This window comes from Python bivittatus, unplaced genomic scaffold (assembly GCF_059951505.1).
Source record: "Python bivittatus isolate LINGU-HERP-01145 unplaced genomic scaffold, Pbiv_v1 ctg000310_np1212, whole genome shotgun sequence".
Classification (NCBI taxonomy): Eukaryota; Metazoa; Chordata; class Lepidosauria; order Squamata; family Pythonidae; genus Python; species Python bivittatus.
Genome location: NW_028277054.1, coordinates 8,673,924 through 8,688,226, shown reverse-complemented (window position 1 = coordinate 8,688,226; position 14,303 = coordinate 8,673,924). Strand labels below are relative to the sequence as shown.

Genomic DNA, 14,303 nt, shown 5'->3' with positions numbered 1-14,303 from the left:
ATGTGACCCTTCAAAACAGAGTTTCCCCAGAGTGGCTTTCAATGCCCAAATATTCTCTGAAATTCTAAAACACCTACCATTTATCCTTAAAGAGGAAGTAGATTTTTCAGTTCAGTTACCTGAAATCTTGCAGTGTGATTTTACTTCAAAGAAGACCTTGACGGTCCCAGGCAAGAGCCTCCAGGAGGGAGTCGGGAGAGAGGTGCAACGAGTTGGAAAGAAAGCCATTCAGTAGAGAGTCCTACCTTCCTTGCCAACCAAATTTGGCTTTAGGAAAAATAACATGAATCACCTAGATCCATTGTGTTGTACAGAGACCAACCCAACTCTGTTTCAGTAAATACACACTCTTTAGATTTTAACTAAGTAGTTGGCACTTTCAAAAGCACACTGGGTTTGCATACTTCCTTTCTTAACCACTTTAGGAAATTGCTTGCTAGTGACTTTTTGGATGCAAGAACCATCAGAAGGGCAAGTTTCATTAAACCAGGTGAATTTCCTTCTATCCCTGATGAAAGAAGTTTCATGCAAGTTTAAGGACTTTATTTTTTAAAAAAAATTGAATAAACAGCAAAAGAGTGACTAGAACATTGATTTTGGAAAGTTATAAATGGATTAAGGGGCTAGATGGACTTGACATAAGTTTTTGAAATTAATTATAAGAATACTTTCTGTGGGATGTTTAAAATTTTACAAAAATATATATATGAAGGTTTTGAAATTAACTGTAAGAAACCTTCTCATAGGAAAGTATTGTTGATTAGAAAAAAAAAATAAGAGGGGACTTTGAAATTGGACTAGGGAATCAGAGAGAACTAAAGATTATACTTAAAGGAGAAGAGACCCATTAATACAGAATGGAGCAATATTATTTGACTGCAGAAGAATTCAAGGATATTTGGGAGCAATGCACTCAGAAATTACTCTTAAGAATGTCTGCTATTATAAAACTGGATTCAAAAGAAGTTATGGAAGAGGAGCAGATTTTACTGGACAAAACAGAGACTGAGGCTGATTTGAATGTGGATCTGAAAATGGATTTTAAAATGTCAGACTCCAAGAATGATATGGAAAATGATATTACACTAGATTTACAAATGAAACTGGCTGATGTCTTAATAATTAAAGAGACATGTAAATAATAAATCAGAAGAGTGTTTTGGATAGCTTTCATAACTTGGATTTACAAAAGAGATGTGTTAAACTTGTGAAGGAATTTCTTAGAGGAGAGAAAGAGAAAATGATAAGAAATCAGCTTGTGGGATACTATTTGAAGGGATTAAAAATCAAGATTCTTAAAAGTATATAGAAGAAATATAAAGTGGGGTTTTTTAATCAAGGTTAATACACACACACATGTGTTGTTTCTGGTAGCTCTTAATGGACTTTTTTTTGACTAGGACTGAATGATGAGGCTTTAAAGATTTGTTTATAGATAAGAGATGGGATATGGGAAGAAGAGATTTTTTTGCTATATTTTTAGAGAATATGATAAGTTACTGTGTTAAAAGTAGTAATATAAAACTGATTTATTTGATTAAGTTTAAAATATATATGTTATTATTTCTGGTAACTCTTAATGGACTTTTGCTGATTAGGACAGAATAACGAGGCTTTATCATTTATTGACAGATGAGATATGGGAAGAAGAGATCTTTTGTTGAAATATCAGAGAAGGTGGTAAGTTACTGAAGTAGTTTGTACTTGTCTTGATGGAGGGGAGAGTCATTTCTTTATATTTCTTTTTTATTATTATTTTTTTCCTTTCCCTCTGCAATTTTTATTTTTTTACTTTTTATATCCTTCTTAGTTTGTCTTCATTTTTTATCTTTGTATTTGTAAACGTCAATTAAAAATATTATTTGAAAAAAGAGAAGGTTGATCTAATCTGATATTGACAACCATGGGAACCACTATTCATGCTGGATTTGTCCAGAAACTTAGTTAAACCAATATGGGTGCTCAAGTTTACGTTCCTTGTTGCTGGAACATTGGATGCAATCTCTGTACAGTATGCCTGTTGAAGCCCTATGAGCCAGTCCTTTTTCCTTCATAGCAAAGTTGTAAATCACCCATAACAATACATTATCTCATCTACAGAAGCTATAATTTGGAGTGTTGACATTTAACAGTGTGACAGGAGGTTATTAATGCATATGTTTGGTGATTTACTGCTCTAGACAAAGAGCTATACAGCATGAGATTCCCCAAGACTAAGTCAAAAGTATTGTGAGAAGCTTAGCAGGACTTTTTGTCCTGGCAAGAACTGTGAGCTGACAAGGGAAAGAGTTGTGCAAAAAATGTTTCCTTTAAAGCTTTAGAGCAGGTGATTTGAAAAACCAACTTTTCCCTTTAAAGGGACATTGCTTCACGTGTTCTTTTATCTCATCAAATGTGGACTGTGGATGATGAATTGGTTAAACATTCTGGCTGGGGTTCTTACAGAATAGTTTAGCTTACGTCATTGGGGGAGCCCCCTCCTTGTCCCTTAATGCTCCTGGCTCCTAATCCAAAACAAAGCCTGTACTTGTTCTCCAACTGATGGGAGTTGTATACCTCTGTGTTCAACCATAGTATGAATGTAACCATTATGGTTACAATGGGAAAGGATGATGAGAGTTGCATGTCAACTACCTATAGAAAGGTGCACACCATGGCAACAAAAGACATCTGCTTCATTTTTGACATGACTAAATCATAGAATTATATAGATGGAAAAGGGCACTGAGGTCATGGAGTTCTACCTGCTACACATTGGAGGAATCTCAGTCAAATCATCCTTGATGCATGGCTGTCTGACCTTTACTTCAATGTATCTAGTGAATGGAAGTCTACTACTTCTCTTGGTCATCAGTTCCATTGATGAATGGCTCTTACTGTTAGGAAGTTTCTTCTGATATTCATCAGAATCTGTCTTTCTGTAATTTAAATCCATTATTTCATGTCCCATACTCTGGAACAATGAAGAATAGGTCTTAACCTTCTTCTATGTGATGTTCTTTCAGGAATCTGAAGGGTGCTATCAAATCCCTGCTCAGTCTTCTCTTCTCATTAAAAGTTCAGAACATCTTTTTAGAAGGAATCATACAAGATGGAAGAAGTCCAAAGAAGAGCAACAAGGATGATCAGAGGATTGAAGGTTAAGTCCTGTACGGACTGATTGAGAAAATTGGCTTGATTTAACCCTGAGAAGATGAAGCTGTGGAGAAATGCATTGTTCAAGTATCTGAAGGAGAATTACACAGACGAAGGCCATGACCTGCCGTTTTTCACCCCAGGATGCCGGACATGAATTACAAGAAGGCAGATTCTAGTTGAATGTTTTCCTAAAAAAACCTTCCTAATAGTATAAACGGTTGATAAGAGAGTCAGTTATGCAAAGAAATGAGAGAGTCGCCTTTATTGAGTATGTTCATGCAGAAGCTGGATGGCCATGTGGGGTGGTGGTGGTGCTTTTATTAGGGATCTTGCAAGGGGAATGGACTTGATGAACCAAATGGTATCTTCTAAAGTCTATAAAGCAAGATTCAAGTTTCTGAGAGCTAGTATGGTGGGGGGGGGGAGGTCAAGTTTTGGACTGGAGAAAACTTGGCAACAAACATGGCTTTTATTATTTCACATTTTAATAGCACCAGAGGAGTGTCAAAAGCATCATCAATAACATAAAGCAAATTTGACCAAAAAGAGAAGTAGGTTTCCTCTCCCCTTGGAGTTTGTTCAGAATTGCCATGTGATCCTCAGTTATTTTGGATAGTCTCTTGGATCCAGTCAATGTATTTGCAGACATTAACGTAAACTCCTGGCTTATTTGGCTGTGCACATATGTAGGGACCCCAGGATACAATGCCTTGCAGCTTCCCATTGCAGACCAAGGGTCCACCTGAATCACCCTGTCCAGAAAATAAAAGATAACATGAGTCCTCCTATAGATTCATTTTTGCACTGAGAACTGCTGAGATGGATTTGCCCAAGGCCTTAGGAAAGTGTTGTGGGTTCTCTCTCTCTTTCTCTCTAATATCTTGCTCCCCCCCGCCCCCCCGCTGCCAAAGAGCATAAGGCAGCATGGATGACTCTTGCTTCTCCATTACATTTTCACAGCAACTCTTAAGGTAGGTGTGGTTAAGAGAAAGCCAAATTCATCCAGTAAGCTTCATGGCTGAATGAAGAACTTAACCAAGGTCTTTCCAGCGTTGGTCCTCTGTCCATCCCCAACATGGAACCACGATGTCTCTCTTTAAGGTATGCCTACCTATTTCCTGGTGTTTATTGTTAGGAACATAAAGGAACAAGAAGATGGATGTGCCCCTCACCTCCAACTGCCCACTGTTGCCATGTGCTGCTTGATTGAGAGAGGAGAAGCAGCCTCAAGATTATCTGAGAAAATGTACATGAGGATGTTGGTACAGGCACTTGCTTGTCCACCCTATGTAGATGCCTCCGTGGGCAGGTTGCTCTACAGCAATAGTGCCCTTGGGAAGGCAAGGGGGGCAAATTATGAAAGTAGCACTTGTCGCATTGCAAGCTCCTCGTCTTCTGTGTGTGCATCATGCTGTTGAAAAGGCAGCGCTTGCATTGCAAGGGTGCAATTCTACTTTCATCACGTGACAAAAGTGGTGGATCCTGCAGGCACTTCTACTTTGTGGGAATTGCAGGACCCTGCAGAGTGATCTTCAAGCCATACGTGGGTTTCTCGACAAGCCTGAGAGGCAGACCGCATGAAGAAGGCTACAGCACAAATTTTATTTTAAGGTTTTGACAGATGGCTAAACTGGCTGCTCTAGCCATCTCTCAAAACTGTCAGCCTTACCAGGTAGACCAGACAGGAAACACGGCCAGATAAGCTAATTCTACTTTGGAGTCCTTGGAGTTCTCTGAGCTTGGTTCTTTTCTTGCAAATGTTTCATTACCCAGCTAGGTAAGATGAAACATTTGCAAGAAAAGAACCAAGCTCAGAGAACCCCAAGGACTCCACAGTTTAATCCTGAGCTACAGAGATTCTCTTCTATTGGTAATTCTACTTTACTGTAAAGCTATATTAACAGAATCTTGCAAATCTGAAAGTACAATGATCTCAGCTTCACCTTTACAGCCCGAGAATCTAGGGAGGGCCCCTTCTGAGCCTCTTGCCCCGCCCATTATGCAGCTGCCAGCTATGCTGTCTCTTATCTGACCATTCCCTAGGCAGCACTTCTTCCCCCCCCATCTCCCAAGGTCTTTCCCACATACCATTACAAAAATGTACCTCCTCCCCAGAGCCAGCCTATTTTAGGGGGAGTGTTTTTCCTGCCCCCGGGAAATCAATCAATTTCTGAACTTTAACCTGCCCTGCAATAAATTGTTAGAACTGCACCAGTCACTGGCCTCATCGTCAAGGAAGAGTAGAGACCAGCTATGTAGACTGAGGATATTATGCTGGCATACTTTGGTGCCCTCCTCCTGGACCAGAGGAAAGCCCATTAAATGGGTTGCCTAGATGGGCCCCAACTCCTCTTACCTGGCAAGTATCTGTTCCTCCCTCCAGTCTGCCAGCACAGACCATACTTTCACTTCTATAATTGGAATACATAGATTGGCACACACTGTGACTGATGATGGTGATGTTGGCACAGTGCAGCACATCTGGGTATTTGGCTGTAAAGGAACACAAGGTTCAGTAAAGGAGAAAGCAGATAGAGAATGTAGGCAAAGTGGCATTCCTCTCCCTCTTCTTATGACTGGGACCTAAAGTTGTCCTTTGCAATGGACCAGTCAGAGCTTTAAGACTGGATAAAAGGAGTGCTCCTCACCTGGGTGTAATTAACTTGTGGAATTCATTGCCATATGATGGCCATTAACTTTGATGGCTTAAAAGAGGAATAGACAAAACTGTGAAGTGGGGTTCTAGTTCAGCTTTAAAAGAATTTTTCTTTAGCTAGACCCTTCCATTAAACTAAACCAGGAGGGAGAAAAGTGCACCCAACCATTGTCTCTGTTGTGGCCTTCAATCACATAAAACCAGTGGGGTGGGGTCAACATTTGAGGTTTTTTTAATTTATTTGGAGTTTTAAGGGGCAAAATGGGTGTCTTAAGCATTGCAGATGTCTCTGCTGTCTCTTTAAACACCTGAACACGCCATAATACTTAGGACTGCCTCCCAGAACAGATGTTTGTCCTCCACTGTTTCATTCAACTTGCTCCAGAAAACATGATGTAGCCCTAAGCTGCTGGAAGTCATGCACACTCCTCCATTAAGCCACAGTATTTCTTGTTTGCTTTTGGTTCAGCACATTGTATGAATGTAATCTTTCTGGTTTCTTCAATAAATGACCACTAGGCCAACCAGGATGTAGAATGATATAAGAACCCAGTTTATCTGTTAACGTACCTAGGGGGCTCCTTGTTGTACCCCATCCTGAAATGAGGCATTTGGTTCCAGGTTCTGGACAGCTGGTAGACAAGTCGAGGACTTTGACTTTGTCATTTAAAGTGGCAGGGGTCAGCAGTTTAACCAGCATAATATCATTGTCCATGGTTTGTCGGTTGTATTTGGGATGCACAATGACTTTTGATGATAACTTGAGCTGTTCTGACCAGTCTATGCGCTTGAGGTGGTGCTCTCCAAGACGTACAGGGAAAGCGCTGGAAGAACAAGACAAGATCACTTTCTGTTGCTGGAAAATTACCCTGTAGCAAAGCTGTCATTTTTGTTCCCTTACTGGATTTGCCCTTGTATCTTTAAAGACATCCCAGCAGGTAGACATTGAGGAACTAGAGGGTTTTCCAAGAAGAAGTTTTATTTATTTTGCTTCCTGATTTCTTTAAAGAAAATAAACTGAAGCCTTCATTTGTTCACATTGGATGGCCGTGAAAATGAAGGAGCCACCTCATTTCTTTTCAAAATAGGTTGGTGACGTTAGCTCTTGGCAACAGAGTAACTGTATGCCGGCTCTCATTGGCTGTATTTTTATGAATGCATCAAGGTAGGTGAAACAAAATCCCATTGCTTTTTAAAATTTGCCTTGAAACTGTTTCTAAAAGTAGTGCCAAGCAACACCCACTCCCATCATCGCAACAGCCTTTAAGACTATGTGCCTTGATTATTGTGTTGACCAGAGCAAATCAGGCCTCTTTTACCTCTCTGCCTGATTTTAGAAATAGATATCCAGACCTCTGTATTTTAAGGGGGTTGGTTGTTGTTTTTTTTAAATTCACCACCCCAGGCTGAAGTGCTCATAGGTCATGCCTACTTTTTAAAAAATGTTCAAGGTAACCTGGAGAAGTCCTCCAACTTTATTTCATCTTTAAAGACTGACCTCCTTCCTGCAATTTTTATAGGCTACATCTATGCTGTTCTCCAGTGCTTCCTAGAATGACCAATATGTGGTCACTCAGTCACTCCAGGAACCCTTGGGAAAAAAGGCTCTAGGCTGCAGAGAGCTGGTGTCAAACCCGTGGACTTTTTAAAATTGAAAGAAAAGGGAAAAGACCTCTCAACCACCTTGTTTGTGTATGAAAGTAAATGCAGTTCATCTGCCCTGAACTTCTTACAGGGAGGAATGAAAGCTAGCAAACTTTGATCCTGCTAGCATTTATTCCATTATGGATTTTGGGGAGCAAAACACCCAAATTATTCCTAGAAGAATCTGTTGTGGAATTCTAATCTCTAATCCTTAGTAAATTTATTCATGAAGGCATCTTACTGATCTTATCACTGAGTAATATAGCTTAAATCAACTTGTATCATCATGTCCTATTATTCAAATGCTGTATCAGAGAGAAGTTACACTTGATTACTAAATACTTTTCAGCTTTCTGTCATACAGCAACATCCATATATGATGCAGAATATGTTTCTGCAGGAAGAAAAGTGAGACAGCACAGTCTGCTTCATTTGTGTAGAAGAGACGACTGTGTGATGTCTCCTTTCTCAGAATAACCTTCCAATCTGATGCCCTCCAGTTGTATTAGAAGAACCACTCCTAGAGTTTCACTGGCCATGCGGGCAGTAATTCTTGGAATTGTAATCCAGACATCTTTGGAGAAGACCCAGGGGGAGAAGGTATAAATAAATCAGGATGTACATTCAGCCAGTGAGTGTTCTTGAGCTTAATGTCTTTGCCTATGTTACTAATCCTATTACCGCTGAATCATATAGCTGATTCTTGAGTCATTTCATCCAACTTTCTATTTGATGCAGAAAATCCAGCGTGAAGAGATCCACAGCAGATAGCTAGTAGCTAGCCTCTACTTGAAGACCTTCAGTGACAGAGCGCTATCTATCCCCCTATGCAATTAATTTCATTGATGAAATTCTCTTATTGACACAAGGGAGTTCTTCTAAGATTTAACCCATAATCTGCCCTTGTCATTTATCCCTTTTAGATCCAAGTCCTTCCCTCTTAGGCAAGACAAAACAAATATTTGCTTTCTCCCATGTAGCCATTTGAAAAGTGCTATCGTGTCCTCACTCATCTTTTCTCCAGGCGAAACCCTTTCCATTCCTTCAACTTTTCTTCCATTTGTGATCTCATCATATCCTTGTTAAAATGAACAGCACAACCAAAATCCTTTGCCCTGTCCCTGTTCGTTTGCACTTACCATGGCTTCCTGCAGTGGGCAGCACTGAGCACCCAGGATGGGTGAATCAGAGTCCCCCCACAGATCAGTCTGAATCCTGAGAAGAGTGCAGCCTGCCATGGCTGAGAATTGGCCACACATGGCTTGCCACCCAGGATCCTTTCTCCTTCTGCTGCGGCGGCTGAAATAAGAGCATAATAAAGAATAGACCACAAACAAAGGAAGAAAGAATCCCAGAAGAATTGTAAGATGTATTAAAGCCCAGAAATCAAAGAACCTAGTTCTATGAAAGGGTGATCCAAGAAAAAACAGAGAAGGAGCCCAGGAGTGGTTTCTCTTTTGATCCCCACAGAGCATTCAGATGAAGGACCACCTGTGCAAGTGTGAACTGTTCCTAGGTAAAGACCTCATCTAGTTGCTATTACAGGTAGTCCTCAACTTACATCCATTTGTTTAACGACCATTTTAAGTTACAATGGTGCTGAAAAAAGTGATTTACAACTGGTCCTCACACCTATGACCATCACAGCATCCTTGCAGTCATGTGATCAAAATTCGGGCTCTTGGCAACCAGCATGTATTTATGATGGTTGTAGGGTCCTGGGTCACATGATCGCCATTTGTGACCTTCCCAGGGGGCTTCCAACAAGCAAAGTCAATGAGGGGAGCCATATTCGCTTAATGACTGCAGCAAAAAAGGTCGTAAAATCAGGTGTGACTCACTTAACAACCACACTACTTAACAACAGAAGTTCCAATCCCAATTCTGGTCATAAGTCCAGGGCTACCTGTGGTGAAGAGAAAATACCATCATCCTTGAGAGTAAGCCTCATCAGCAAGGAATGAGTATCTTCCGACTCAGTGCTTGCTGAACTTAAAGGATGCGCTAATGAGGGAGGAAGGGTGTACATGTGTGTTCTGACAGCAGAGAGGAAACACAAAAGACAGCAAGGCAAAGGAAACTGCTGCAGGACTTCTCCATTCAGTCTTAAAAAAGTCCTCCCAGCCTTCAGTGTCACTTGGCCTTGAACCAGCACACTTAACTCACCCCAGTTTTCAGAAGTGGGCAGAGTGCTTCCTGCTTCCTCATTTTTGGAAGCATCTCATCTTTTTTGCAGAGAACTGAGCCCTTCCCTCCAACAGGAATGCCAAGTATGATGAAAGGGACCTGCAGTTGCTCCTTAACTCCCCACCCCTCTGCCTAAAAGGGTCACCACCACAATTATATTTGTTTTTATTGTGTTTGCATTTCTGAAAAATGGGAGAGAGGCATTTGTGGAATGCTATAACAACTTGCCTGGCCTTGCATGTAGTGCAATTCAAGAGGCTTATATTTTTGCTGTGTGTGTATACTTGGATTGACCCTGGATTCACCCCACCACCACCAACTCACATTCAAATTCATTCACTGTATCTAAAGAAAAAGCATGTACGTTTCTATGTTCCACCCAAGATCTTACCTGAAGATGCCATGAACAAAATGGCAGCCACTAAGATGAAGAAAGGATGTGACATGTTTATTAACAATAATAATTGTTTCTAGGAATAAGATCTGTTGGAAAGAAGAATATACAGAAATCATTCTTTTGCTCTAACTACTCCAGCATTGAAACAATGGGGGAAAGGGGAGAATTAGAGGGTAAGGTAATGTGTATGGGATGACCTAAAAGCCATTTCAAAATCTATTATTTTACTTTTCCTGTAAAATCAAAGGCCCATTACACTGAATGATCTGGTAAACCAAGATGGTAGGATGTTATTCTCTTAACATTTCAGATTGCAGACAGCAGCCTTATTGTTTATTTTTCTGAAATATAAAAAATAATTCCCGTAGTGTTGCAAAACACTGAAAAACATGATGCGCACCCAAATGCTCTAGCAGTCTCACATGATACAATCCAGCATGTTGCTATCTTATTTTGCCACTGTCTTCTGCAAAACTTTAGAACAACTAACTTGTAGACAGAAGTCAGAATCTCCTGTTCAGTTCACTAATTTGTTCTGATTTTTACCCAGGAAATGTCATGGGATTCCTTGAGCCTGGAAATGAGCAGGGATTTTTGCAAAACATTGCAGAACGAGAGCATATGGACATTCCATTCCCATGTACTAATGGCTCGCCATTAATCCTTAAATCAAGAGAGAGTTGGAAAGAGGATCAAAGGCATCAAGGAAGACCCTGTAATAGTATGTGGGAAAAAACCTTGGGAGACTGGGCCAAGAGATGCTGCCAAGGGAACGGTCAGATGAGAGACAGCGTAGCCCACAGCTGGATAGATGCTGGGTGGGTGGGACAAGAGGCTCAAAAGAAACCCTCCCTAGTTTCTCCAGCTGTAAAGGAGTCGGGGGGGAGAATTTACTTTCAGACTTGCAAGATTGATGTCATCCTTACTAGGTAGACCAGACAGGAAATATGACCAGATGGGCTAATTCTACTTTATTGTAAAGCTACATTAACAGAATCTTGCAAGTCTGAAAGTACTTCTCTTCCCCACATCCCCTTTACAGCCCCAAAACTAGGAAGCTTCTTGCTACGCCCACTATCCAGCTGCAGGCTATGCTGTCTCTTATCTGACTGTTCTGGCAGTGTCTCTTGGCCCACTCTCCCAAAGTCTTTTCCACATACCATTACAAAACCTGATGTACTTACTGATAAAAGGAGGGCTAAAGTAAACACATACTTAATTTTCAAAAACCTGGTATAACTTAACCCTTTTTTTTCTTTGCAACAAACCCAGTTAATGAGACTTTGTGAAAAGCACAAAGTTCTTGGCTACTATTAAGAAGCTTGATTATGAGTGACGTAGAATTACACCCACCAAGTTAGCTTTTAGAATTAGAAGGACTTCCCAGAATAGGCCACCTGGGGTTTCAAGGCTGTAGGCAGCCCCTACAGTCCCTTTTTGTTGCAATCCTCAGAGCCCCTTCATCCATTATTGCCCCAAAGCAGCAGTGTGGGGTTCCTGCCATGTTGAGGTGGGGAACAAATTAAAAGTGTAACCTTTAAATATAGGGTTAGAACAGGATTGCTTTAGCAGAAACAAAGATACGCCCTCCCCCAAATCTAGGATGGAAACAGAAAGTCCAAGCACTGCTGTATAACCGCCATGTATTCACCTGCTCCTTCCCCAAAGTGATTGGCAGCCATCAGCCCCTGAAGGTTGCCCAGCTCTGATCAAAAGCATCTGAATGGATATATCAACAACCCGTGCAGCATGGAAAATGCACATATTCACATTCATCCTGGCAAGGATTTCCCTGCCAGGTTGAATGTACAGGCTGTTCTCAGCCTATGAATTATTTTGAAAAGACCGAACTGCAAGGAAGCCATCTGGACCTCCTTGGTCCAGCAGACCAAGTGGCTGAGAAATATTTATAATCCGCAGAGTGCAAGAAGAAAACAGAAATATGTGTCTGTTTTGGTCTGCTGGAGGCCACCCCCAAATAAGTTAGGCTTCAGAGACCTCCTCCTTGGCTAGAGGTGGCCATGTACATCTGTCCCACATCTGTCTAGTTCCATAAATCAAAGCTGTGAATATCCCAGATAATTTACTGGAACAAAATGATCCCATTAGCAGCTGTCAATGCTGAGATTTCCTGACAACCAACTCCCTCCGCCTCCAGCAGTGATCCTCCAAGCGATGCTCCTGGAAAACACATCTTGAACAATACATTTGTATAGACCTTGAAAGCCATTAGAAAGGCAGCATAGAAGTATAGACAGTCCTTACCCCCAAGATGTGGTCATTCAGTGTATTGCCTTCCAGTCCCCTTCTAGCTTTTATTTTGAATCCTGCCTTAGATTAGCCAAGCTTGGATTAATCAGGAAGTGCTTCTTAACACCCCGCCTTAACATCTCTCTTAGTGACTAGGACCAAATCCATTGTTCAGGCTGAATACCTTCCTGATGATTTAACAGGTGATTGTGAGAGGAGGAGGAAGAGGTCCCCTAAAATTTGCCATATTGAATGCCAAATCACATAAATCTCTCCACCTATTCCTGAACACTTGTTCTCCCTTGCACAAGCTGTCTGAATCATTCGCTCCAGTTGCAGGTTAATTTTGCTGCAGATCGTTCCAATGTGGTTTGGGAACACAGCTGGCCTTTTTATGAGCTAAGGTGAATTGGTTGCCTTTGGCAGCACAATGCAGGTGTCATTTTTTTGGCTGCATTCATACCTTTACTCAGTTGCCCCTGGCGCTTCTGTACTACTGTCTCTGCCCAAATTGGCACCAGTAGTGATACTTAATTATGGTCCATACATAAAGATGAGGAGGGGACAGAAGTTCATTCAGTTTGCATTTGACTCTGAACTTAATTTATGTCTCATTTCCTGAAACAACATGCACTTTGAAAAACATTTGTACTTCTGTAGTTGTGCTTCTCCAAATGTCATGGTATGGCTTTCCAATCTGTGTGTGCCAAAAAGTGAACACTAGGTGGACGCAGCCCACAAAAGCACGTGTGTTCCTGAATAGCAAATGAAAATGCTTGTATGGGGATAGCCTACTTACAAAAATGTATGTAATACAAAAGCATGCATACAAACATGCCTACATTGAAAGGATTTAGCATAAACGTGTAGGTATTTTTATATGTATTTTAACCCATAAAGCGATGCACCAAAGTGGTTAAAAAACAAGAAACTGAACAAAAGTCCACTTGGGAGATTCGTCCGTCCCTATAAAAAATCAACCACAGCAAAAATTCCAGACACAAATAAGCTTAATCTTAGTAAAATATGAAAGATTGATACAATCTGAAAAGAAAACAGAGTAAGCTTAAAACAGTGCTAAAACTTATTAGCAATAATCTTGTTCACAATGGCGGTCAGCGCCATTTAAAGGATACTACGTTCTCTAACCTCACTTGCTAATCACTTTCAGAAATTCCTCATTAGCTAGTTCTAAGCTATTAAGACTGTTAGAAGAAGGAATATAAAGTTGGTATAGTTGGCTGATGTGGGTCTTCTGGGCTGTGTGGCGGTGTTATGGAAGTTTTGGTTCCTAACATTTCACCAGCATCTGTGACCAGCATCTTCAGAGGACAGGAGCACAGACAAGGGCAGTTCTCTCTGTCCAGTCACAGATGCTGGCGAAACGTTAGGAACCAAAACTTCCAGAACACGGCCACACAGCCCGGAAGACCCACATCACCCATCGTATTCCGGCTGTGAAAGCCTTCGACGATACATTGATATATTTGATCAAGCTTAAAACAAGATATGTTGTTACTTCTGAACTTTTTGCTGAAAGCAGATGATATTTTATGAATTTGTCTATAGATAAGAGATGGAATATGGGATGAAGAGATCATTGTTTGTAATTGCCCCTAGAAGGGGCAAAGAGTCACGAAATTTGTTTATACTTGTGCTGAAGGCTGGAAGCCACTTCTTTATATATTTATTTTCTCTTTATTATATTCTTACTTTTTTCTTACTTTTCTCTTTCTTCTTTCTTTCTTTTTCCTTGCACCTTTTACTCTTTCTTTCTCTTCTCTTTAAGTTTAGTTTGTATTAGAGTGTACTATTATAATCAAAATTCTTAATAAAAAATATAAGAAATCCCCATAATGGAGGAATGGATTGTAAAGAAGGCGAAATTAGCAGAAATGGCAAAACTAACCTGTCTGGTCAGGGATAAAACCATAAATACTTTTACAAAAGGCTGGCAACCTTTTATGGGCTTTTCGTTGACAATGGTAAAAAGTGAAATGGTGATTTCTGGGTTTGCTGATTGAAAAAAGG

The 14,303-nt window shown here is 40.6% G+C and overlaps 1 protein-coding gene across 1 annotated transcript; it reads right to left on the bottom strand.

Annotated features, from left to right (window-relative positions):
• Positions 1-3,605: 3,605 nt before the first annotated feature.
• Positions 3,606-13,444, bottom strand: LOC103058941 (trypsin-like). Its single transcript, XM_025168147.2, has 6 exons — positions 11,376-13,444; positions 10,017-10,108; positions 8,578-8,737; positions 6,365-6,618; positions 5,495-5,631; positions 3,606-3,890 (listed from the first exon to the last, which is right to left on the bottom strand). The coding sequence occupies exons 2-6, from the start codon at positions 10,069-10,071 to the stop codon at positions 3,738-3,740; spliced, it is 759 nt and encodes a 252-aa protein (XP_025023915.1). The 5' UTR covers positions 10,072-10,108; positions 11,376-13,444; the 3' UTR covers positions 3,606-3,737.
• Between the last annotated feature and the right edge of the window lie 859 nt (positions 13,445-14,303).

Bases quoted from the DNA above. Each gene is read 5' to 3' on its own strand.
- LOC103058941 (XM_025168147.2), bottom strand. From the start codon at position 10,071: ATGTCACATCCTTTCTTCATCTTAGTGGCTGCCATTTTGTTCATGGCA. The intron at 8,738-10,016 runs GTAAGATCTTGG...CTCTTATTTCAG, and splicing joins TTTGTTCATGGCATCTTCAG to CCGCCGCAGCAGAAGGAGAA. The intron at 5,632-6,364 runs GTACGTTAACAG...GTTCCTTTACAG, and splicing joins TACAACAAGGAGCCCCCTAG to CCAAATACCCAGATGTGCTG.